Source organism: Pollicipes pollicipes, unplaced genomic scaffold, assembly GCF_011947565.3.
Source record: "Pollicipes pollicipes isolate AB1234 unplaced genomic scaffold, Ppol_2.1 Scaffold_6212;HRSCAF=7365_pilon_pilon_pilon, whole genome shotgun sequence".
NCBI lineage: Eukaryota > Metazoa > Arthropoda > Thecostraca > Pollicipedomorpha > Pollicipedidae > Pollicipes > Pollicipes pollicipes.
Window position 1 is genome coordinate 206,951 of NW_023596834.1, and position 26,371 is coordinate 233,321.

The 26,371-nt window shown below is 64.6% G+C and overlaps 1 protein-coding gene across 1 annotated transcript in view; it reads left to right on the forward strand.

Annotated features, from left to right (window-relative positions):
- Positions 1–17,198, forward strand: part of LOC119106848 (alpha-actinin-3) — an 88,346-nt gene extending 71,148 nt beyond the window's left edge. The window contains exons 4-7 of the mRNA XM_037230189.1: positions 5,585–5,674; positions 7,720–7,797; positions 13,780–13,897; positions 16,996–17,198. Of these exons, the coding sequence (XP_037086084.1) occupies positions 5,585–5,674; positions 7,720–7,797; positions 13,780–13,897; positions 16,996–17,198 (489 nt within the window). The remainder of the gene's footprint in view (positions 1–5,584; positions 5,675–7,719; positions 7,798–13,779; positions 13,898–16,995) is intronic.
- Positions 17,199–26,371: the final 9,173 nt, after the last annotated feature.

Sequence of the window (26,371 nt, forward strand, 5' to 3'; positions counted from 1 at the left end):
TTACGTGCCTATTCCCTCATGCTATCGTATTCACGATTTCGTGGTGTAGACCACTGCATCAATCTTACCACGTCGCGTACGCCGTGTGGCGGGCTTCAGGCTACACGACTCCCATGTTTCCGGTAGAACTCTGCGGCGCACACTCCCGGCCCGCCGCGTGTCATGTGACACGTCCGCCGCCGGCCGGCGCCTTGGTGGCACTCGGTACCCGCTGTTTACTCGCGCCGGGCCGTGTTTACCCCATCATATCCCAGTTAGCGGTCCGCTCGAGCCTCCGTCGCCGCTCGGACCGGCGCGCGCGGCGCCGCCGGCCCGAGCGGCGCCCTGTCGGAATCCGGCGCTCGCCGCCGTGACCGGCGACATTCCCGGGATGGCACGACCCAGAGGCGCTACCGGAGCCACCGCCGCCGCCGTCACGGGCACGGGGAGGCGCTGGCGCTGAGCTCCACCGTGACCGGTGACATTCCCGGGATGGCACGACCGAGAGGCGCTACCGGAGCCGCCGCCGCCGCCTTCACGGCCACGGCGCTGAGCGCTGAGCTCTGATCTCTGAGCGCTGTAGTCGGCCGGAGCCGGTCGCGCAGGTGAGCGGATGTCGCGGGCCCGCGTGGCGCCCGGTGGCGCTCCCCTGGCCGCCGGGGCACGGATGTACCGAATCGCGAGAACTCTACGCGGCGGTAGGGGCGCACGGCCGGCGCTGTTTTACACGCAGACGTGGGAGCCGCGAGCCCGCGGCAGGAATGCGGCGCGGCGGCGCGGCGGCGGCGGGAGACCGGCGCCGAGCCCGACGACGTCAAACACGGAGCACGCGGACGCCTGTCGACGCGAACCCAAACACTCGACGCCGCGACCTTGGCGGGGGCGGCGGCTGTCGCGTGCGCCGGCGGAGCCCGGCTGGGCATGTCCAGAATCACACCCGTGGCCCGGCCGGCCGCTTTGAAACATCTGTTTGTGCGCGCCGTCGCCGCCGCATTAATATGCAGCGGATGTGTCTTTTAACGGGCGCTTTGGCGGCGGTAATTGACGGCCGCGCACCGACGCGCTATAATTAGCCGTATCACGCCGGCAGCACGGCCGCCGTCAGCAGTGCGCGCGGGATAGCCGCGTTCGGCGCGCGGCTCATGGGGCCGCAGCGCACCGATGTCGTGAGTCACGGACCACGTGACATGCCCCCGGGCGCCGAGGAGCCACCGCGCCGGTGGCGCTCGCTGAACCTTTGCAGTGGTGCAGAAATACGCCCGGTGGGAGTGGAGCAGCGCCGAGCGTCGCGGATCTGCATGCTCTGCGGTTGCATTTGATATACATGGGATGTTGACGTGCATATTCGCGGAGCGGTGTCTATTTTTCTGTTCCCAGACCGTGGCTTGGTCCACTTGGTTCGCGGTGCGAATGCTGCCGTCGTTGGAAAACCTGCTTGTGCCCGTTCCTGTTCTGGGTAGCTTGTTCTCATGTTCTCCGCGGTGGAGGACGTCTGGGACGATGGCATGGCCTGGAGCGGGACCTGGGGCCCGCGCTCCTGACTGGCAGGCCGCCCCTGAGAGCTGGGACAAAGTCTCCTCTGCGGTAACTCCCTGAGACAACGCGAACACCATGCGATGCCATCATCCCAGCCCTGGCGGCGCCGGGTCACGGCCGGCCCGAGCCCGCGCCTGTCCTCGCGGCGTGCGGGTGCGCCCCAGGGCGCGCCGGCGAGCCTGCGCTGTGGCCAGCCTCATTATGCACAGTGGCCGGCCGCGTTCGTGACGGGCTGCGGTCGGGGATCCTCGGGACCGAGCCGAATTAAACCCATTCGGTCTTAATTAGCGGCGCGCCCTCATTACGGCTGGCCTCGCTGCTGCGCGGCGTGTGTGTGGCCGGGCCGGTCACTGGCCTGCGGGCACTGTGGCCAGTGCTGGTGTCCACTGGCCTGCGGGCACTGTGACCAGTGCTGGTGTTCACTGGCCTGCGGGCACTGTGGCCAGTGCTGGTGTTCACTGGCCTGCGGGCACTGTGGCCAGTGCTGGCGTTCACTGGCCTGCGGGCACTGTAGTCAGGGCTGGTGTTCACTGGCCTGCGGGGAAATTATTAAATCAATTAAAAAGACGAAATACCGGCGGCTTACGCCGGAGCCGTATCCAGCTGACCTCCATGGCATGCATCAATGTTTATGGCTCTCCCCCCCGGCTGCCACCCGTCGTTCCCTGCCCCGGTCTAGCGTTTTCAGCCGTCCGTCGGATGCTGACGGCGGCGTGCGGTGACTATCAGATCTGGGGACACTGCCGCGAGTCGTCACAGGCTCGTGACGTCACTGGGACGGGCCTCTGTGCAGCGGAAGGGACGACCGCCGTGATGCGACAAGCCTCCAACCGCTCGGACACTCCCGTAGGGCCAATCTTGCCGACTCAGACCGGTGACGAAACAACCTCCTCTCTTCAGATGCTGGCGGATGAATCATGGCTGGAAATGTATGGAGTGGGCATGCCGGGACAGGGGGTATCCCAGCGTTATTCGAAGTGTCCTGGGACGGTTTGGTCTCGTGTGTCGGTTACAAGTTAAGACCGCGTCCGCAGTGTTGGAAAACCTTCGGAATCCACAATAATGCGCTCGTGTACAACCATGTTCTAGACGTGAAAGTGCTTCCATGCCACGGAGGGGACGGTGTCATTTAATAACAATATGAGTACATAAATACAGCAGTTTTGACCGCAGTACTACGGTGTGATAGGCTGATGCAATGATCGTGCATTTGTGATGGTGATGTTCTTAGTGCTGATGACATTCAAAATGCTCATGGATCCTGTAGCATTTCCCGACATTGCATAGTCGGTCTTATTGCTATACATGGAGTTACTGCTCTTTTGAATCGTGTATGACCATGATGGTAGCCATTAACGCTTTGCCCATTTTAAAGAACAATGCGAGCACTTATTTTGACATGCTGCCAGCGTAATGTCTGCGTTCGCCCTGGGACCCTGATGGGACTCCGCGGGGCCACTGGCGGCGTGTGGGCTGTGCTCGCGCCTGGCTCCACGCGCAGACGCGCCTGTAGATACAAACAAGCACCGCTTCCACCACGCCACGCGGGGCAGCTCTCACGCCGACACGGCAGGAGTGCCGTGATTGCCGTGGTCATACACGCCTGCGGGCGTGGGCGTGGCTGTCGTGATAGGTGTACTCGTGTGCGACAAATGACCCGACTGCTGCCGTTTGTACCGGAGCTCTTGATCGCCACTTCTTCCTCCTCCCGTACGCAGCATGGGATGTGCTACGAGGTATGCTGCCCGACGCACCGTCGTTAACTCGTTTACCACCCGTTTACAACCGGTGATTGGGGCGTAAACGTGGCGGCGTTCTGTCAAGGCGCGGCCGGCCGGTCGGCCGCGGCCGCCGAGCCGTCTAACTGATCGGAGCATGCACGACTCAATCATGACCGGGTCACGTGTCTGGGCGCCGCTGTCACGCCCGTGGGAACCCTGCTCTCAGTGTCCAGACCTTGCCTCCCCCTCGGCGGAGAGGAAGTCCATGCCTCTCTCCCGGCTCCGTCACCGGATCCCGGGATCACGCCCGTGATCGCACCATGTCGCATGTCGCATGCCCCGCACTGGCGCCGGAGGCATGGCGGGGCGACGAGGCATGGCACTGTCGTAGAGGTTCGAGGAGTGTCTTGTCAGGTCCTGTCAGGTCATGCAGGACCTTACATGTACTTGATACGTGTGCCGTAACTTGCCTGAGCGCGTGGGAAGATTGAAAATCGACTTGCGGTGGCCGAATTTTGATGTAAAATATTGGGTATTTTATAATATATATATATATATATATATATATATATACTTATATAATAAAAAATGTATATACTTATATAAGTATATATATAATATATACTTATATAATAAAATATAAGTATCGTAGCACGTTCTGAGTGAGGTTTGTGGGAGTCTGTAAGAGTGCGTTTGGGAAGTTGATTGCCTTCAGTCGCACCCTGCGAATCTGATCTGCACTCTCCTTTCGCACAGAGGCCTGACCTCGCCCCTGATTGACATCTGAGCGCATTGGGTTGCACGCATGCATCACCATTAGCACCAATGTCTGCCGCGAAGGCGGTATTGAGTTCTGGCATCAATGGCGCACTGCGAAGACGTGATATTGATTACCCGGCTTTGGGTTTCTCGTGCACGCCCGCGTGGATGGCACGCGCAGCCTGTTCATCCCGCATGGATCGTAGCACCGCCCACATCTTCAGACATAATTCTCTCCGAATCAGACTATCGGCGCTTTCAGGAACTGGAAGTTGCGGTGGTCGCCGGCAGATGTCAGATGTAACGCTGCCCTCGCCTTGCAGACGTTCCTGAGTCTCGGCACAGTGCTGGGGTCAAGCGATAGCCTCGGGCGTGAGTCAGGGTCCAGCAGCCGGGTCCGGTCGCCGGCTGGTTCGTACGAGCGGCTGCGCCTTGACCTCGTGTCACCGGACCGGCCGCGACCGGGCCTGGGGTCGCGCGAGCGGCTGCGCCTTGAACTCGCGTCGCCCGACCGGCCGCGCCCGGCCAACGGGTCGCGAGAGCGGCCGCGGCTCAACACGAGCTCGCCGGACTCCCTGTATCGGGGTCTGGGCCTCGGGTCGAAAGAGCGACTCAGAGTTGACCTGGGGTCGAACGACTCAGGACTCGACGTCGTAAGTCCTGCCCAAGGCGCCGTGCTCAACCCGCTCGCAGGACTGGCCTGTGTTCGGTTCGTGGCTGGACCGCTGCCGATGCGACTGCTGCATGAAGTCGATGCTTTTTCGACGGCGCGGTGTCGATAGAAGCCATCTCTTCTGATTTCTTCGCGTTGCCGATTTCCGTTTTTTTTTTGTTTGTTTGATTCCGGCTGCTGTTTGGTTTGGCTGATTCGGCTCGAACGTCGTTGAACTTGGACCCGACTGGCTCACCACACCTGCACTAGGCCTTCTCTCACCAGATGTTTTCCTGAGTTATGTGCACCATTTTAACCCGCTCATAGATTTTCAGTGTCTCACCATTTTGAACTAATCCCGCTTGACTTACTCTGTGGCACCAATTAACCCACTGGCAGTAGGCTACGGCGCCACAGCTAAGCAGCCATCGACGTGGCACATCGCTCGTGCATTTTGTTCGCGACATGAGCTCTGCGCGCTGGCTGGTTTGTTTTCCCTGCCGGAGCTCTTTCCGACCCGCCTCAGCCCCGTGTCTTCGCGCTTGACCGGTCTCCAGTTCTTGTAGCCGGCTCCCCGGCACTCGGCCAAGCCGACGGCGGATGTGTTTGGCCATTGTTCTCGGATTTGAATGGGGCCGGCCGCGTGCTGGTGTCACTTGTTGAGGCGCCCGGCCTTCCGACTGCGGGCTCGGCGCGGGTCGCCCGCCACTGCGCCACGCATAAGGGAAGCCACCGCCCCAAGTCTTGCGGTCAACGGTCAGGACTGCCTTGTCAAGCCGTCCGGCAGGTGGTTTTTGTGTCTGATCTTATGTCCGATGCTGTAGGTCCGGTTAGCCGGTCGCGTTTCGGGCCGGCGGACTGATGCTAAATCTGTGTCACCCGTCGCGGCGGTTCAGCTCCGCCGCCGCCCACCTGACCGGGCTCTGCCGTGTTGCAGTGCGGGCGCAACGTTCGCGACCTGTTCGTCGACCTGCGAGACGGGAAGAACCTCCTGGGACTGCTGGAGGTGCTGTCCGGCGAGCGGTTGGTAAGTTTCGCATATCTTGACTTCCATTTCATCATAATGCCTTGTCTCAGTTTCGCTCACCTCATTCGTCACTTCGCATTGACCGTAAGGACTATAAACGCTGATGTACTGGCGTATCTCCTCTGTATTGCTATGTTCCGGTGCCGTGTATTTTTAACAGCCAATACCGGGCGAATGGTGCGCGCAAAAGCCGTGGCCATCGCCACCAAATCCCTTTTTTTATCTGTCGTACTTGCGGCTGCTGACACTGACGTCACCAAGGAGATCCGGGAGCGCCCTTATCCGCAAAAATCCCTCAGCGGTCCGCGCACACCGCTTACACGCGCCGTAGCCATGGCAGCCTCCCGTGCCGCCCTGTTCGTCGCTGTCGCGCCTCCCCGCCCGTATTCGTCCTTTCCCACGGGTCGGCGCTCTCACCTCAGCCCTGCGCCGCGGGGCCTCTGCCGCGCCGTGGCGCGCCGTTGCAGCCACTGCGGCTGACTGACCCCTGGCGGTGACCTCCGGCCGCCTCCCGCCATTCATCGGCAGCTGGCCGGCCCGCCCGTCCAGAAACACTGCACGACAAACTGCCGGCCCCAATTACACACAGAGATTAGGCAGTAGGTCAAGCGACGGCGGCAACTGGGCCACACCCGCTCCGGTGATGGCCGGGGGGCGTAGTGACATTGGAGATAGAGTCAGGGGGAGGGCCAGAGCAGCTCGGGATAGCGGCGAGTGTCGTTAGCCGGGGAGAGAGGATTGCCGTGTCGTTAAGAGGAGGACAAGAGTGTTTACAAGCTCTGGTTAATGTCTGAGCTGTGCCCCAGCTTGTTTCCGTTTAGAGAGCGTACTCCATTCGGGCGGTTGGCCTGCCTCAACGCGGTGAACGCCGCTCCCACCGCCCTGTAGTAATCGAGCTCGTTCCGCGACAGTCGTAAGGGCGGGGGGAACTGGCTTGTTCGGGTCAAACCGGTGAACATTTTCAATCGGTTTCTTTCGCGCCGGAGGGAGGAAACTCGGCAGCTGCCGGTCCCGTCGTGCTCGCGGTCCCATTGTCGTGTGTTGCGGTGGCGGGTAGCCTTGGCCGGTTACGAGAAGGACCTCCCCGTCGGGCGTCGTTAGACCGCTGACGTTTTATGACTTGATGGTGGCGGCGCGACTCTTGTCACTTTAGCAGTTGCCGGTACAGTTAGCTTGATAAGAAAAAGCGGTATGCATGGCAGGATAATCATCAGCGTTCAGGACAGGTTTGGTGTTCGGTCCTCGCTGCCATTACAGCAGATGGAGTAACAGCGCATACTTGCGCCCGCATGCATAACAGATCCTAGCTTGAAACGCCATGAGGAGACGGGCAGAACTCTCAATAGCATTTGGGGCGTGCCTCTCACCCCCTCGCCTCACAACCCCGCCCAGGTCTATCGGAAGGCGCGATAGATAGGAGGGGAGGGGGGAGGGCGTTAGCCGCGCCAGGCAAGCAAGCGGGGCCGGCGGGACTCCACCGGGTCACGGCAAACCGAAACGGCCGGGCGCGGTCCGGCCGCGCGCGCAACAAAACAGCGGCCGCCGCTTCTTGCCCCGGCCGCGTCCTCGCAGGCCGGTGCACCTATTCAGCGCCGGGAAAAAGGTGACGGATTTGCGCCGCGGCCACCGCCGCGCCGAATCGATCAGCCCCGCCGGCCGGACGCCGCCGCGCCGGTGGAGGAGAGCAGCGCCGGGGCGCCGCGCGCCGTTTTTGTCGCCGGCGCGGCCCCTGCGTCACCGATGCCGTCAGCCGCTTTCGATTTGTTTGGGGCGCGTGCGGCCGGCGGGTTGCACAATGTCGGGCCATCTCGTCGCTGGGCTCGGGCGCCCCTCAGCGTGCGGAGCGTGTCCGCGCTGCCGCGGTCCACGTGTGATCCGCCAGTCGGCGTCTGGTGAGGAACGGCCTGCACGGAGGCGGCGCCGACTGCGTCTGGTCTCTCTAATTCGCCGGGCTGTAACTCAGCGGCGAGCTAACGGCCGTGACGCCGCAGACGGGCGGTAACCCACTTGGAGATGGGGTCGCTGATTGCCTGCGCCTGTTTCAGCCGTCGCAGAAGGGCCAGCTGCGCTTCCATCAGCTGCAGAATGTGCAGATCGCGCTGGACTTCCTGCACTTCAGGAAGGTGAGGGGGCGCTGTCTCCGCCGGGGCCGCGGTCGCCGGCGGGTGATATATGGCTGCCGGTGATGAATGTTACATTTGTTGTGACCTGCGGTTTTTGGCTCGATCGTCCTTGGCCCATTCTCGTGTCTTTTGAAGCATGACGCCGCCTTGTTTTTGCCTGCCGTTTGGTGGCGTGATATTGCTTCGCGGTTTGTGGTGTGTGATTGACAGCTTGTTTAGACTGTGTTGAGTTGTCTTGATTGAGTGTGTGGGCGCAGGCATTTTGTAATCAGATACACGGGGCTGTGGCCGCCAGCTTTCTTGCGGCTGATTGAATGTCATTGATTCCTCTCGGTAGACCAGCTTTATCTTTGCTTCGTCAATGTTTTTAAGGTTGATTGATGATGGAGCGTACGTTTTAAGTTTCACTCATTCGGTCATGGGCGATGTCAACGTCATGCTCACCACCAATACACTGACACCATGGCACATTGCTCAACGATGTGAGAAAGCCCACATCAGGACAGCGAACATCAGCTGACATGCTTGTGACGTCATAGCACACTCCCCCCCGTGGCCCCACAGCAGCACAGGACAGGGATCGCAAACCCTTTGAACAATCGAGGTGGGGAATTATATTTTTACAACGGTTTTTCCTATGCGGTTATGTGGAATAAATTGTATTTCCAGAAATAGAGGGATGCCAACTGTCTCTTCGCCCTGCTTCCATCATCTCCGGCAATTGTGTCGTTTTGGATGAGACTGACTATCATTCAAAGAAACCCGTTCCCCAGGCTTATCCTGCCCAGCGCTTGCATTGTAAAGCCAGCTTTTTGCACGCCCCCAGCTGGACATCCTGCTCAGCCGATCCCCAGGCGTCACATTCCACGGCGTCACGTCACGACAGCGCGTGACGTTATCCATCACGACAGTGCGCCCCGATCCCGGTCTTAGCAGCGCCCGTGTTGCGGTGGCGCCGTCGACTCCCGTGCATCACACCAGCCATGCTCCTGGATTGCCGAGCGACCGGAAAGACTCCGGCGGCGCAGAACGCGTGAGCGTTCATGAGTCGGTAGCCGGGGCCCGCGCGATCCGCATAGCCGATCGGGATGTTGTCATGCTTATTTATGCAGGCGCCGTGGGCGTGTCGCTCGCCCCTTGCATTCTCCGGTCGTCATTAGACTGTTGCCGGGGCATGGGATGGGTGTTTGATGGTCGTCGCTGACACCTTGGCTAAACACGGCCGTGTCTGCCCGGCGCTGGCCCGCGGCCGAGCCGCCCGCCGCGTTTCCTGCCGCCGTCGCCAGGCGGCGGATGTCCGCCCCTCGGGAAGAGCCGACGAACGGACCGGGGTGTGACTCAGAGGACAGGCCAGCGACGGCTGCGGCGCCGGAAGGGGTGGCAGGCAGGAGTGAGGTCAGCGAGTCGACTGCTCAATAGCGGGGCCATTTGACGGCGAAGTCATTGGGCGACGCTTTGGACGGTTGCCGCCGGCACCGCACCCGCCTGCACCGCGAGCCGTCACTGCCGTCACCCGACAACGGATCGTGACCGGACGTGCAACAGCGATACCGGCCGCGCCCGCAGCCGGCCAGGAACCGGGCGACCTCAGATCGGTCAGCCTTCACCCCGGCCAGCATAACAGCACGGCGGGCTGCCGCCGCTGGTGCCAAAGGGCGGATCGAGCGCCGCCGTCGTAAGGCGGATCGAGCGCCGCCGTCGTAAGGCGGATCGAACGCCGCCGTCGTAAGGCGGATCGAACGCCGCCGTCGTAAGGCGGATCGAACGCCGCCGTCGTAAGGCGGCCGACATCACAGCCGGCCGGACGGAGCACTTTTAGCGGAACGCCCACCTGTCCCGGTGTCCGGACCGCGGGGGTGGACGCGTGTCCGCGGGTGGGCCAATCAGCGCCGGGTGGCCGCCCCACCGGGTCCGGGACCGGCGCCCCCCGCGGCGCAGCGCCGGCTCCGACGCCGCGCCGTGCCGGGCCGCTTCCGGTCTGCCGACTGCCAGCGACTGACCGGCGAGGACAGGGCCGTCGCCCGCCGCGGCCGGGCATCCCAGGGCAGTAACGCAACGCGGCATGGTGCGTCGTCGTGTGACGTCACACGGCGTAAGTACCGTGGCGTGAGCGCCGCGGCTTTGCGTCCGTTGGGGTCATGTAGGACGCCGTAGGTTTTATCACTGTGTCAGCACGACTCACGGTGCAAATGCGGCCAGCGTACGTCCGCTGGCCCTTGGCGTAAGCTCTGCCAGCCGGCGTGACTCGCCGCTTCTCGACCGACGAGCCTGCCGACCGCCGGGAGGCCTCCTTCGACCTGCCGATGGGAGGCTGCGGCCGGCGCCGGTCGGCAAACTGCGCCGCCGCACGGCAGCGCTGCCCGGCGGCCAGCGGCGGCCGCGCGCGCCGCCACCGCGCCGTGGGACGCTCCCAGCCGCATGGCGCACATCTCTGCAGCGACCGCGGCGCAGCCCCGCCTCCCCTGCCGCGGCGGTGGAGCGGTGCTCGCACGCGCGCCGCGCCGCCTTATGCGGCGAGCGCGTGACAGTGTGGGCGGTCCTGCGCGCGCGGAGGGGGTTGGCATGCGCCGGCCCTGGCGCCAGGAGCGGTCGCGGCGGGTCTGTCTGGGGCTGGTTCTGGGAAGGGGCCGGTGTTTTGTGTGGCCGCTGCTGGGTGGATGTCGCACGTAGCCGCGTGCAGGCGTGGGATGCGCGATAGACATCGAAGGTGGTCGCTTAGCATGTGGTTACGGAACGGACTCGTGCGGGGTCGTTTCGAGGACAAGTGAAATTGAGCAGGGGCTTCTGCTGTTAAACTGGTTCTGACGTGGTCCCGTAAGACAGCGAACTGCGTAGTTTGGCAGAGGACATTTGCATGGGTTCGCGGAGCGATGGTCAGTTTTGGGTCGTGCGTGCGTGAGGGCGATATTTACGCGTGCGCAAACGTTTCAGGTTATTTTAGACAGGGACGAAAGACGCCCTGGGCTTCTCTACTGCGTTGCATGCGTTTCAAGCGGTTGAACATTGGAGCCGCTGCGTGCGCCAGGGTGGACTCGTCCGCGATTGTTCATGCTCGTGCCCGTGGCCACTTCTGCCCGTCCATTTCCTGGCGACGCGGCGCAGCCCCGTCGACACGCCGCAGAACCCCCTCCCCCTCGCACTCTGAAGTCTGGGGCGTGGGAGGGGGCGAGGGGCACGAGCGATCTCCGGCCGGGGTGAATGAAGCGGCGCCTGCACCGGCGGCGGCCCCGGCGGTGTGTGATGAATCGGACCGACCGCCGGCCGTAGCAGCGCGCGCCGCGGACGTGTCGCGGGTGCCGCGACCGCTGCCCGTATCTGATGCACGTCTGTGACGGCGCCGCCGCCGCCGCGCGTCCATCCTTGGGATGCGTATTGTGATGATCGGTGGCGGGGCTGGGGCCTTTTTCGGCGCGGAGCTGTCCGTCGTGAAGCATATCGTCGGTCGTAAGATGGCGGCCTGCGGTGGAAACGAGAGCTGTTTCGCCTCTGCCGGCGGTAGCGGCCGGCCGTTTGAAGTCGCGATGGTGTAACCCACCCGGAGGTCGGTGGGATGGGAAGGATGAGGACGCTGGTCGGCGCCAGACGTCTGGCGACAGCCGGTCTGCATATATGTGAGTGATCTGTGAGCGCCACTTCGTCGTCACCCGGATGTAGCCGTCGCGTGCTGGGGCTCGCTGATACCACCACTGACACCGCCGCTGACACCACCGCTGGCACCGCCGCTGACACCACCGCCACCTATTAACGCGTCGGCTGTCTCCGAAGGAGCGCGGGACGTTGGAGAGCGGAGGAAGCACCAGGCGGGCTCTCCACCCCGACCTCAGGTCCGGGGAGTGGTGCTGGGAAGGGGAGAGGTGGGACGGGTCAGCGCCGCGCGGTGCCGCGGGACGATATGACCTGACCGCCTGGATGGTTTGGCCCGGGGCGTGGACCACTAATGCCATGACTGATTTTGGTCACGCACATATTGTCAGCTCCAGTGAGGAGAATAATTCGCCGGACGGGCGCGAGAACAGCTGACGTTCGGCGCTGCTTGCTGGTTTAGGTCGCTCTTTTGAAGCCCTGCGAAACGTGGCGGCCAAAAGCGAATGGCTGCCGGGTTGAAGGACCAGCAACCCAAGCGGTTCGGCGTTTTTAACATCTGGCCCGCCAATCAGTCACTGGCGCAGGATTAGTGTCACCGGCTGTCACTATTGTGTCGGCTCAAAATCTCAAATGACAAATACCGCTGTCCATCACTCACTGTTCCTTCATCTGTTAAGCGCCGTCTGCAGGCCTATCGCCTTTGCCATCATGTCCGATGCAACAATCTCTGCCATTCACACGCCTTAAATCGTGTAGCACACCCGTTTCCACCCTTCCCGACCGTTTCGCACGCACGCTCGTCAGCGTTTCTTGCCCCCCTCCCCCTCTCCCCCACGGTAGGGGCCATTCGGCCCGGCTTGAGTCAGTGCCGCTCCGCTAAAAGCGTGCGCTGATTGCCGGCTCAAAGGAGCGCCGCGCTGCCTTGGCGCCGTGTGTTTGGGGTGATACCTGCTAATTACACTTCCGCCTGCCCGCGGCGGCTGTGCAATGCGGCAAGCCGGTTGGTTTAATCGAATGGGTCAGGGCTGCGGCGACCGTGCTCCGCCTGATACGGCGAGGAGGAAGTGCAGTGTTGCGCACCGACGTTACGCTAAGCGATGAAGGGGCACTGGCGGAAGCCTAAGCACGATTTCGGGAAGGTGGATTTGTGCAACGTGATTTTCATTTTGCTCCTTGAAAATCTTTAAATTTGACCGCCTTTGTTTAGATTTCAAGCACCTACGAGATTTCATGTGGGGCAAGGTCCACTTCTCCTCCGGGCGTCTTGGGCACGCCCTTGCTGACGAGGGCCTGGAGTATGGGGTTCAACGGGACGGACTACTGGGCGCCCCCGCTAAATTGGAGAGGAGGGGTGGCGGCATCTGAGGCTGATGATGTGCAGGTAGACGGTGATACGGGATGTACGTCGCGGTCGTGCAGCCGTAGAGCTCCAGCTGATTTTGCCCTTACCCGAAATCGAGGCCAGGATTTGGGGCCGGGACCAAGATTGACGCCGCCGGGTGGCGTCGGCTGAAGCCCGTGTTCAATCCCAGAGTCTGCGTCGCTACTGCCGTCTCTATGGTCGTCACTGACACCCACTGGCTGGCAGTCTCTCAGGCCCCGCCCTGTCGCCTTCCTTGTGCGGTCGTGCTGCGCTCGCGCCGCCCGCATCTCCCCCGGTCTGCCAGCCGGCTTCCTGGCCGGACTGGTACCGACGCATCCGACACCAACACAGATAACAAAGTCACATCTGGATGGATGCCAGACGCAAGGTCGCCGACTACAGAGCTCCTTATATGTTGTCATACGCGGGAGGTGTGATCGCGGATATTTTAAGTGGCACTCAAGATGTCGTTATTGAAGTGGCGATAAGGTGCTACAGGCGCCGGTGTGGGTGGTAACACGCGAAAACACTCACCGAGTGTCTCATTGTGACAAATTCACATCAGCACGACACCTCCGGTACAGGCGCCACCTTGTGCAAGGTGCGCAGAGGCTGCGCCGCGGCGAGCCACAGCTGGGCAAAGTACAAACTCCGCGCCTGCTAGTAAGGTCGCGGCCTAATTCCCGGGTCACGTGCCGCGCTTCTTTTCGCGTGGGAGCGACGGGTGCCGTGTTTGGACGCGACATGCCCTGCCGTGTCTCGCCTTTTTGTCTGTCTGTCTGGGAGTCTGTCTGCGCGCGTGACGCGTGGCGCGTCGCCCGCAGACAGGCTCCGCTGGTGGGAGCACGTTCGTGTTTACGGTCGCGTTCTGCCGTGCGGGACGGTATGTAACGCGAGCCGGCTCCTTCGAGTTTGTTACGGGATTTGAAGGAGCGGGAGCGGTCAGGGGTGAGTATGTATATGTAGTGCTCCTGGATGTGAAGTCTAGAGAGGTTTGACCTCTCGACCTGACGCCGGTGCTCGCTCTGCTCCAGATCAAGCTGGTCAACATCCGAGCTGACGACATCGTCGACGGCAACCCCAAGCTGACGCTGGGTCTGGTGTGGACTATCATCCTGCACTTCCAGGTAGGTCCCCGGGCCGCCCCTGCGCGTACGGGCAGGTCGCGGGGTCGAGCGCTGACACTCAGGGCCCATCTTCCGAAGCCACCGTATTGCAGCAGTTATACGCTGACGTCCAGCTCTTCATTGGCGAAGTACCTGCCTGAGGTTGTCACCTATGGCGTCACAAGTGGATGTGTCACACAGTAGCGACTCCTTTTCAAGGCGTTGAAACTATTGTGATGCACTTACCTGCGACGTCGTAGGCTGCAGCTTGAGGTCGGCGTTTGCCAGTGGGGAACGGGGTCCAGGTAAGTGTCCTTCCGCATGGCACTGGTAAGTGCCTTCCGCATGGTCCTGGTAAGTGCCCTTCCGCACTGGGCGAAAAAGGGACACTTCGGGTGGGATGGGCTGCAGCAGTCGGATATGGGTGGAGCCGTGGCGGCGCGCCGGCAGCCCGGGCGACCTGCCATCGCCGCAGTGGTCAGGGCAACGGATCGCGTGCAGCACGAGCCGTCCAGCACGGTACCGCACCCCGGCAGCCGGCCCTCCGGGGAACGGAGCTCCGTGCGAGCCGTCCAACACGGTACCGCACCCCGGCAGCCGGGCCTCCGGGGAAGGGAGCTCCGTGCGAGCCGTCCAACACGGTACCGCACCCCGGCAGCCGGGCCTCCGGGGAAGGGAGCTCCGTGCGAGCCGTCCAACACGGTACCGCACCCCGGCAGCCGGCCCTCCGGGGAAGGGAGCTCCGTGCGAGCCGTCCAACACGGTACCGCACCCCGGCAGCCGACCCTCCGGGGAACGGAGCTCCGTGCGAGCCGTCCAACACGGTACCGCACCCCGGCAACCGGGCCCTCCGGGGAACGGAGCTCCGTGCGAGCCGTCCTACACGGTACCGCACCCCGGCAACCGGGCCCTCCGGGGAAGGGAGCTCCGTGCGACGACCGACCAAGGGCTTCGACCGCACCCCGGCAGCCGAACCCATGGGGAAGGGAGCTCCGTGCGACGACCGCCCAAGGGCTTCGACCGCGGCTGCTGGTGTTGAAGGTACGAATGCTCGCTTAGTCCAGTGGCCGCCGGAGGTGTTGAGCTGACGCTCGTTTTGGTTATGGCTCTTTTGGTCGACTTGGGTGGTGGGCGTGATTTTCTGCACGCCAGTCATGTCATGTTGCGGCGTTCCTGGAGTTTGCTAGTTGGTGTCTCTCTCATGGCGCGGCGTCTTTGTCGCGGCGTCTCCACGTCGCTCAGATATCAGCCAAAGCTCGGGTTTGCTCGGCGTGGTCAGGCTGGGTCAGGCTCCCAGTCCTGTCGGATCTCACTCGATCGCGCGATTCGGTCTGGCTCGACCCGGTCCCGGCGCTCATATCCGAGCCATTTCGAGTCGGCCCGCTCTGGCCCAGTTAGGTCCGGTCTGGCGCCTGCGCGCCGCTCCTGGTGGCGCCGCTGGATCGTGCAGGGCGCTCTCAGCCGGCGGTCATCGGCCCCTCCTCGGCCCCTGCAGGCCGGGCACCGAGGCCGACCCATTTGCTGGTCTGCCTCCCGCCCACCGAGCGCCGAGTCCAGCTGGCCGACGGTCAGCTGACGGCCGGAATGCTCTTCCTCCTTCGTGTGACGTTCTCCAGACGGAATTGCGCGGCGGCCGAGGAGCTGTTGCAGAGAGACCGGTTGCGGCGACGTGGTTCGCCAGCGCCGCGTAGCCGACCGCAGTTCCGGCGTCGGCCGGCGGGCGGCGCCACGGTCGGCGAAGTTCGCGCCGCGCCCGCCGCGCGGCGCCACGGGCGGCCGGTAACGAGCGCGCCGCCCGTCGCGTCCGGACGGATGGGCCGTGTTCGACGCGCTCCGAGCCGCGCCGCGCCCGACCGCGCCCCTGTCGCGACCTGCTGGGGCCGCGGGAGATGTCGGCTCAGCTGGCGCCCACGCCTCCTCCCCGTGCCCGCCGCACCTCAGTCAGAGAAGCGGCGCTCGCCGGCGCACCGGCCGCGCTCGACCCTCTGGCGGCGCCGGTGACCCGGAGTGACGCTTGGCGGCCTGCCCGGGAGTGCAAAGCGGTGGTTACCGTCCTCGGTGTGACGCGGCGGTATCACCCCTGAGTGGCGGGGAACGGTGACGCCTCTGTGTGCTCAGTGGCGGCACTCCCCACTCTGCCGGACCGGTGTGTGCGTGGCAGGCGGGCCTCCGGCAGAAGTGAGCAGCCGGTATCGTTCCCACCCTCTCCGGCGCCGTGGCATGACTGCCGAAATACTCACCGCGTCCGCTCCCTCTCCCCGTCGCGCACTGCAGCGCGCTGTATTTTGACTAGCCGAAGCCACTCCTTCCCCGCACCCGCGCTCCCGCTACTAGGCAGAACCAGTGCCGCTCACAGAGCACCAGCCGCCGCCGGGTGCCCCGGTCTGCCGCTTCCGCATCACTCCCGCCGGTGACCTGGTGACCCGCCGGCGTCGGTCGCGCCCGCGGCCCGGTCACGTGACGCCTGCCGCGGTCGGCGGTTGGCGGCCAGCGCCAGCGCGTGGTGTCTCGCCTGGACACGACTGTCTGGGCGTGACCGTCGAGTCATTAGGCTGTCCAGCGTGCGACCGGCCGCCGCCGCCGCCGCCGCCGCCGCCGCCGCCGTCGTGGTGCTCTTCGCGGGCGCGCTCGCTCGGGTCTGTCTGCTCCGGCGGTGGTCAGCGCTGCAGTGACTCGTCGGCGAATGCGGAGATCGACACGGCGGCGACCGGTGACCCGCCAGTGCCCCGCAGTGGGCGCCGGCGGCGCGCCACCTCTCCCGGGGAAGCTGCTGTGAATCCTGGCGGACTTTTGGTGGTGACGACGACCGCGCGGTGCGGCGCGTGGCGTAACGGCAGCTCCGCTGACTGAGGCCGCTGAGTGACCGCGCTGGTTGTGCAGCAGCGCGGCAACGCGCCAAGGAAGCTCACAGCAAACGTACAGCGCCTTTGATCGAGGTCTTTCCATCGGTTCTGGGGGTCTGCCGTCCAGAAGCTGACCACTGACGTCTGCAGCGGCTCGATCCTTCACCCGTCGACGGCTGCCTGGCATCTCCAGACATCTGCCGCTCCCTCCGACGCCGGGCCCCCTGGCGCGCCGGGCTCGTGTCAGCGGTCACGGTCGACGTGTGCCGACACGTGTAGCGGTGCTCTCACCGCCATGTAGCAGCCTGCAGCCGGCTGCAGTCGGTGGAGCCGGTGGAGCACCCATGCCCGTCGCGGGCCGGCGGCGCTGACCGGCCTCAGTACGCCACGAACGGCGCCGACGGGCCGGCGCGCCGCTGCCGCCGGCGACGACTGGAGCGGGCGGGCCACGCAGAGGAGCTGTGGGATCGCGGCTGGCGGCTGCGACTGGACGCGATTCTGTGACGCGACTGGGGACGCTCGTGGATCCAGTGCGAAGTGCCATCAGCTGGCTCCCTGCTGGCTCGTGTCGACGGTGGCGACGGCGGACAGACCCGCAGTACAAGGCGCTGAAGCTCAGACGGCGCCGGCGGCTGTGACAAGTGCCAGACCCGACCACCAGCACCGGCCACCGGTCTCATGCTCCCCGTGGCGGGACGTTAACCTGGCGGTGGGGAAACCGTGCAGCAGCCATTGACGACGCTCACGACCGGCGTGTGGACTGTGTGAACGTCGCCTTCAGTGCGGAAGCGCCCTCGCGGTCCTTGCCCACCCCGGGGGCACGTGTGAGGACTTTGCCCGCCCCGAGGACACAGGCGTGTACCTTGCCCACCCACCGGTGGCGGTCCCGCGCCGCGCGGCCGTCCCTCCGCGCGGCGGCCCCGCCCCCGGGCGTCTGGCGGCGCGGCGCGCTCTGATCTCCAGCGGAGCGTCACCGGCGATCGGCCGGCCCGCACCGGCCCGCTCGCGGCCCACCGAGCCGCACCGAGCGTCCGACGCCGTCCGGCGACGGCGGGCGGGGCCGCGCAGACGGCGGCGCCGCGCTGCCCCGGCTGCACGTGCGCCGACGACGGCGCGGCCGGTCGGCCGGCGTCGACGCCGACGCGCCGGCAGTGAGCGAGCGACGCCCGACCGGGGTGGTCCGTGCGGGCGAGGGAGGGGCGGTGCAACGGTGACCGGACCGCCGTGGGGAGGCGCCGCGGGAGACGGTGCCGCCGGGCCGCAGCGCGACCTCACCGCTGTTCGTCGCGTGACGCGAGCGATCCCAGACGTCGCGGCGGCGACGGCCGCGGTCTGCGGGAGCGACGCGGCACAGCAGCGTCGGACAACGGTACCCGCGGTCGGCAGTGTCGCGTCGCAAGGAGCGTCGGTGAGCCGCAGTGAGAAGCGCGATCGCCGGCGACACGTGGGCGCGCTCGCGCCAGCGAGCTCGCCACACCATGCCCGGCTTCGGCCTGCTCAAGTACTTCCGGCCACGGCCCGACGCCGGGGTCGTGTCGCCCTCGCGCAGCGACCCGGGCGACGCCGAGCCCCCGTCCTCGCCACCTGTCCCGCCGGCGCCGGGTCAGGACGCCGGCGCGCGGCGGCGGCCCTCGCTCGGCGGCGGGTACGGCTCGCTGCGGCTGCGGCTGCACAAGCCGTGCCTGGCGTGCGGCTCGCGGCGGCGGCGGGGCGAGCTGTGTGCGCGCTGCGGCCGCGAGCCGCCGCGCGCCGAGCCTGACTCGAGCTCCGACCGCGGCACGCTGGAACGGCCGCGCGCGCGCCAGCTGGAGCGGGAGCGCGACTACCGGCCCGTGCTGTGGTCCTGCACCGAGGACTGGGAGCGCAACTACTGCGTGCTGGGCGTGGCCGAGTGGGACCTGGAGCGGCGCCGGCCGCGCCGCCGCCCCCTCGACTGGCTCGGGGACCGGCGCCTCGGTGACAAGCCGAAGGGGGGAGCGGCCGTGGCTCGGGCGGGCGAGGCGGTGAGCCAGGCCGAGCGGGAGACGCCGCCGCGGGGACAGGACCCGCCGGTGGAGGTCCCGCCGGTGAAGAACCGGCCGGTGGAGGTCCCGCCGGTGAAGGACCCGCCGGTGCAGAAGTCGGCAGGGCTACAGCTAAGCAACGGCGACCCAGACGTACGTAAACGAGCCGCTGCCGTCGGTTGGCAGGCTGTGTGTGTGTGTGTGTGTGTGCATCTACTCCGCTGAGCTGACGCTACTGGTGTGGGGTGGAGGTGAACGGTCGCTGATGGCCTCTGACGTCATGCAGTGACGGTCACGTCCGGTCGACGTTGGCTGATTGGGAGAGATGGGTGATGATTCGTGACGGCACATTTACAACCGGCCACTGTGGCGAGCGTTGCTGGGTTAGCTTCCTGTCGTGAGAGGCAGACAGGGCCATGGGCGAACACTATCCTGTCGTAGGCTTCATGCCTCCTCCCTACCTCCCCCCTTCCCGGTTATCGATCACGCAACTATCCGCGAAAGGCGCACATCGCTCTGAACGCGATGTGCAGGCCTTGAGCGATAAAGCTGTTAGCGTGCATTGCGCCGGAGTCGTGCGATCGGACGCTGCTGGCTTCAGTGTTGGTGCCATTCCGCAGGCATTTGAGTGCCCGCTTGCCCTTGATACGTGCACGTTTCATGCGTTCATGTTTTCCTTCCGCTGGAACGACCAGACTTCTGAAGCCGGCTCATCAGAAATTCCTCTTTAATGTTTGATAATGTGAAGATTTGCGAAGCAATGGCCTGCTTGGAACATGAAAGGGCTTCATTACACGGCTGGCCTGCACGGCTCACGTAATTGCACGGATTAATCACGGCGTTCCGTGTCGCCGCGGTAATCTCTCGTCTGGGCGGCCTGAGACCCCAGCGACCTTGCGGCGCAGACCGCACGGCCCGTTGAGCACGGGAACAACGTCGCCCGTCCTCTTGTTCCGGAGAACCGGCCCGGAACGCCTGCATTCACGTCAGCTGATCGCTCACGCGTGTCCATTAGCCGCGTCTCTGCCTCCGTCCCAAGGCCGTCCTGCGTCTCTGCGGAGGACCGTGGCGTCGGGCTCCAGCCACGCCCTCCGCGCGGCACTGCGCCGGGGTGCAGGACGCGGCCGGACGGCCTGGCCTGGCAGGTCACGGTGAAGCGGACCCGGCAGCGGCAGGGTCGACTGCCGGACGGGCGCCGTCGACTGACCGCGGGCCGTAGCGAAGCAGCCGCAGTAATAATGACTGCGCCGCCCTGGCCGTGCGCTGAATGTGGAGCTACCGGCGCATGCGGTTTCATTGCAGCAGTTGATTTATGTCGCTCGCCTAGCGAGGACAGTCAGTCTTCTGGCCTTGTCGGTGATGACGGGGTATTGTATCAGCGTGAACGTGGCTGCCATTCTGGGGCAGCTCATTAGCTCTGGGCTGGCGCTCCTGTGGGCGCCCGGCTCTCTCGCCCGGCCCTCTCGCCTGCTTCTCTCGCCCGGTCCGGTCTCTCGCCCGGTCCGGTCGAGAGACCGGACCGGACGAGACGGAGAGGTGAGTCTCGAGAGTCACCGAGAGGATGGACCGCATTCTTATCCGGCCTTGAGGGCCCTCGGCGGGAGGGGTGGAGACGTTGGGAGGTGCCCGCTGAGGCGGTGCATGACCGATCTGGGGCTGCGCTCGCGGCGGAGGCGGCGGGCTCCACCTCTACTCGCGCCAGTTATTGCTGATGCTATCTGCCGGGGTTCGTAACTGCCGCTGTCTGGATTTGCCGTGCGCCTCTGCGTCACTGCCACTGAAGAATCTGCGCCGGTTCTGTCTCGCACATTCCTCAACTCACGAGGGAGTGGACACAGGAGTATGGGGAGCCGCTGTTGACACATGAGGCACGCGTGCCTAGCATATTACTTCGTTCTGGAGGGTCGTTGAGGAGTGGTGTCACTTTCGCGAAGGCCCACGGTTCTCATAGCTGGCCGTCGATTCGTTTCGTTACAAGGAAAGTGGAAACCATGTAACGTGACGCATGCATTCGGTGTGCTCTGTCTAGCTGCAAATGTGGTGACTCCACGTGGCCCTGGCGAGCTGGCCATCGGAGAAAACACATCATATCTCATAGCCAGGATTTTCCCTGACCGAACCTGACCTGACCTGGCCTGACATGGCCTGACAGTATCGTCGGACCCGCCGACCTGGCAGTCTCTCCCCGGTGTGTTCCGGCACGTCCGCCGCTGAGCTGGTGGCGCGTGAGGTGCGCTGTCTGCGCTGTTTGTTCCCGCCGCCGTGAGTCGGCCGCTGTCGCCTGGGGCGCGATCCCCGCCGCGGGCGACGGCGCATCCGGCCGGCTCTCCAGGCTCGACCCGGCGCAGGGGCGCACCCAGGACGACGCACGGGCAGTCGGCCACTCCCGCCGAGCGCCCATGTCTCTTCAGTCACCCCTCAGCCAGAGAAGCTGTTTCCCGCTCGCGGCAGTCGTGACCAATGCGGAAGTATGCGATTAGTCAGCTCCAGTTACCACCCCCTCATTACCTACTTACAGAGCAGCAACTAGTGGCAGACTCCCCCACACTCGCGCTCTCTCCCTCTTCATGGTGGTCCTGGCGTCGCGCCTGTCCGTCTAGAGTGGGCCGCGGCCGACATGGCCAACAGACGGCCGCGCTCCGGGCCGCACATGTGTGTGTGTGTGTGTGGCTCGGCATTGATTTCCCCGCCCGCGGAGCCGCGCCCGGCCGGACTGGCGGCGTCTGCAATTACCGGCATTGTCCGCTGACTGGCCGTGGCCGTAACTGGGCGGCAATTGAGCGGTCGCCGCCGCGACGCGGAGCGGCCCGTCTGGCTCTGGGTCTCCGGGCTGGGCTGGGCTGGGCTGGGCTGGGCTGGGCTGGGCTGGGCTGGGCTGGGCTGGCTGGGCTGGGCTGGGCTGGGCTGGGCTGGGCTGGGCTGGGCTGGACCGAACTGGACCGGGCTGGACCGGGCTGGGCCGAGCTGGGCCGGGCCGGGCCGGGCTGGTGGAAGTTTCACCTGCGCGGTAGTGGTTGCCTGGGTATTTGTTGTCTGGGGTTGTTTGTGCTGGCGTGTAGTGGGGGCCATGACCGACAGCTCCGCGCTGATATTAGAATTGCTTATCTGTCGCTCACTTGGGCTGCCTTGATGCATTTTGATGTGTTTCATAACGTACATGTTTTGGTGAAAACAGGCCCCTCATCCAGCGCTGATATGGCCTGATGCAATGCAGATCAGATCACGGGCTCAGCTTGTGCATGGCGTGTTGTTTGCGCCAATACCAGGCTTGTTTGGATTTGAGGCTAAGTTTGTCCATGTCTGGTATGTAATGTAACGTTTTACGCCCCACCAGGCGCCCGTTACCGCCACACCCCACGGCCGGCCGTCCTTGCCCCCTCCCCCTCCCCCGCCTCGCGCCGCCGCCTCCCAGCATCAGCTGATGGTCCCTGAATCCAGCCGACCGGAAGCAACGGTCATGTTACGGGCGCCGGCGGCGGCGGCGGCTGTGATCGGCCGGCTCGCCTGGAGCGAGCGGGCCGGGGTCAGCCGCGGTGACCCCGGTCCGGTTGTCACGCCAACATCTGGCCGGATCGGGTCGAGGTCGGGGTCCATGCGCTGCGGTCGACCCATCCTCTGGGCGTCGCTGTTCTTCACGTATACCACTGCCCCATTCCGACGGCTTTTAGAAGAGAGGCCTCTCTGCGTCATCTTCCATGGTCGCTGGCATCCTTCGGACACGAAGGCCGCGCCGTTCACGGGACTTCGCCCCAGCGCCCAGCACAACCGCGCTAGGTGACCAGCGCGGGCGACCAGCGCGCCTTTCGCGTCCTCCCAGTGTCGAGTCGCATAACTGTCCCGAGACGTCGCCGCTCTCCGTGTCTCTCGTGGGTCCTGGCCGACCCGTCGATGGTTTTCGGTCTCGCCGTGAACGTGGACGAGACGAGACGAGACGAGACGAGACGAGACGAGACGAGACGAGACGAGACGAGACGAGACGCCGAGAGAGACGAGACGAGACGAGACGAGACGAGACGAGCGAGGACGAGACGAGACGAGACGAGACGACGAGACGAGACGATGACGAGACGAGACGAGACGAGCGAGACGAGGACGAGACGAGACGAGACGAGACGAGGCGACGGAGACGAGACGAGGACTGAGCCGAGACGAGACGAGACGAGACGACGAGACGAGACGAGACGAGACGAGACGAGACGAGACGAGACGAGACGAGACGAGACGAGACGAGACGAGACGAGACGGGACGGGACGAGACGAGACGAGACGAGACGTGACCGTTAGCGCGGAGCCGCCGCCCGTCGGTCTGCACCGGCCCCGGCCTGGCCTGGCCTGGTCGGGCCGCCGCCCCGCTGCAGCCGGCCGGTCGGCGGCCCGTCGGCCTGTCATAATGGCCCGGTGACTCACACCCTCCAAACACAGCCTCGGCCGGCGCCGGTGTCTGCAGACCGGGCCGCCGTCACGGGCGCGGCGTCACGGCGTCACGACACGGCCGGCGTGGAGCCGCCCAGCCGTGCCGATCCACCGGCGGCGCACCGCCTGTCCGCCTGTCTGTCTGCCTGTCCGCCTGTCTGACTGATGTTTGTCTACGGGACTCTTGTCAGGCTACCGCTCGGTCTCGGCCGTTTTTGTCGTTGGCGGGATGTCTGACTGTTGGTCGATTAGCTGCCTGGAACCTCACGCCCACAATAGGCGCATAAAAAGAGCCGACGGCCGTAGGGCTGGACATGCATAGCCCATGGACATTCGAAACCCCGCCAGCAAATCTCTCAAATGAACACATCTCAATTCAATGTGCATCGCTCTACGGATCGCGAGCTAAACGACGGTAGTTCATTGTGGATTAGCTAACCTGCAATGCTGGTAAGTCGTGATGCCTTGCATCAGCAACGGCTTTGGCGTGCACAAAGCTGCCCGTAATACCATTGAAACCCCTATGGCAGCCACATTCAGTGCTAATCTGCCTGATGGTCAGCTGACAAACGCTGGGCTCCAGCGTCGTGTAAGCCTCTGGGTCACGTGGGGTGGACATGGGGACGGACACTCGGACGTCATCAGCCGCCTGCCGGCCGCGCTAGCCGGTAACAGTGGCCGCCTCTGGGCGGGCGGAGCCGGCGGCGGACGGCCGGCCGCGCGTAGGTCAGGTCAGATTTGCTCGCGTTCTCGACGGCTGATCGTGGCTGTTACCCCCAGACTCTACTCCAGGCGGTGGTTGACAGAGATTGGACGCACCCAACAGGTGGTGTTATCGTATTTCTCCTGGAACGAGCTGGAATTTGTGATTTCCTGGAGCGGAGTTTGAGCTCGAGCAAATCCCAATGCTAGAAATATGGCCGCTTTTACGTCTTGACTTTGACCGTGGCGCATGGAACAAAACACTGCCAAATGAAAGTGCGCTTGTGTCTTGCTGGATTCCTGCGGGTCGGTGCTAATGGCAAAACTTCAGGGAAATATTACGGCGTAAAGGGCAGACCAGTAAAACGAAATGTACAACGAGAGTTGGGAGAGTGATGTGACTTTCTGCATACTTGCTGACAGAAATATATGGGTTGGCCCAATCCCGTTCACTGCCGTGGTTTACTGTCAAAACCGATCTAAGCCGACAGACACGATTGAACTTTGCTTCTTTTTTGTATTATCGACGCTGAACAGGGTCCACTAGTAAGAGTCACTGCAAGCACGCAGTGACTTGCAGTATTAAGACGACAGTATAAGTATAAGACGTATTTATGTAATATAATTAAGACATCTATATAATAAGATTCTTAATTATATCAGTTGTATAATATAATTAAGAATCTTATATTATATATAATATAATATAAGACAGTTGCAGTATAAGACGTATTAAGACGCGCCTCTAAGCCTTATTAAGTCTAAGCCTCAATAACAGCAAAATTCCGCCGACAGCAGCAGGTGTCCCCGCCTCGCTCGACTGTCCTTGAAGTGCCGCCGCCAGTGCGCCGGATCCGCCGTCGCCGCCGACCTCGCAGCACGCAAAACGCCAAACGCTGCATCGCCGCGGCTTCCGCCCCGCCATCGACGCCGGCGGCGGCGGCTGACCGCGTCCGTCGACGGCCGTGCACCGACGATCGATGGCGCGTGTTCGGCGCCCCTCGCCCCGTCGACGGGGTCGGCCCGCCGCCCCGCACACCGGGCGCCGGCTCCGGCGTCCGGCGGCGACGGCGGAGCCGACCCGCCGCCCCGCACGCCGGGCGCCGACCCTGGGCGTCCGGCGGCGACGGCGGGGTCGGCCCGCCGCCCCGCACACCGGGCGCCGGCCCCGGCGTCCGGCGGCGACGGCGGAGCGGCCGCGCCGCCCGCTGCCACCTGGTGGCGACCGGGGCGTAGCTGGGTGATCTGCCGGCGGTGGCGGATTGCGTTTGCGGTCGCGCGGTGGCCGGGCCCGCTTCTCGACCTGGCGTGGTGCGGCGAGGGCGCGCCGCTCGCGGTCCGTCGGCGGACTGACCCCGGCGACGTCGGAGGTCACCAGAGTGTTTGCTCGGCGCGCCGGTCGGCTGATGGGGCCGCGGCGAAAGCGGTGTGGGCGCGCGGCTGACCCTCGGCCGCCACCCGCGGCGGCACGCCTGTACCGCCGTCCGTCACTGGCCGGCGGGTGGGGATCGGCCTTGGGGCTGTCACTGGCCGCCTGGCCCAGCACTGACCCCCGGGGTGGCACACTTGTGCCGCCGTCCGTCACTGCACGCGGAGCGTGTGGGTGGGGGCTGAGACCGTCACTGGGCCGCCGTTGATTGACCTTGCGATGCAGGTTGACCTGATCGCGTCCCGAGTACCCGGGGTCTGCCTGGTTCCAGATGTTTGGGACAGGCGTCGGTCGGCTTTATTTCATGTGTGCTGGCCTGGACCCTCGTGTGTCGGCCATGTGCTGTACCGGGCACACATCTGGACGACAAGTGTCGGCGGGAGCGATTGGTCGGGTATTAATTACCATTTGCACGTTGCACACCCCGTTGCCAAGACATTGCAACGGTCGCGCTAGCTAACCACGACGTTTCGTTTCCCACGAGAGCCCGCCCCTCACCGGGAGCCCGTCAGAGAATCCGACGGAGCCTGAGGCTGGCGACTGTCACCAGCCGCCTGTCGCTCCGCTCCGCCCACGCACTGTGCGTGAGCGCCGAGAGCGGCCGCGCCCGCCGGCCGGCCATGTGGGCGCGACGGCCGCCGGCGCCGCCGCCGCGCCTCATTATCATAAGCGCGCGCGCGGCTGGAGGCGGCGCGGCGGCGGCGCGTCAGTCGTCTGCTGGCGGCGGCGCGGCGCGGAGCCCGGTGTCTCGGCCCGAACGCAGCGGTCCGTCACGTGCGCCATGTCGCTCTCGGGCGTGCACGCCGGCAGCCGAACGCTGCCCAGCCGGCGGCGGGCCGACGACTACGACAACCTGCGCGAGGCGGCGTCGACGGGCATGGAGCTGACGCGCGCGCTCGGGCGCAGCGAGACTGAGCTGGCGGAGCTGCGCGGCCCCGTCAAGTCCATCACCATGCGCGTGGTGAAGAAGACGACCACGCTGTCGCGCGGCCAGCAGAAGACGCGCTTCGAGAGCGCCGTGGAGACGCTCGACGGGCACGTGTTCGTGCCGATGAAGCCGCAGCAGCCGCAGGTCAGGTCGCGGGGTCAGGTCAGGTCGCTAGGTCGGGTCGGGCGAGAGACAGAGCAGG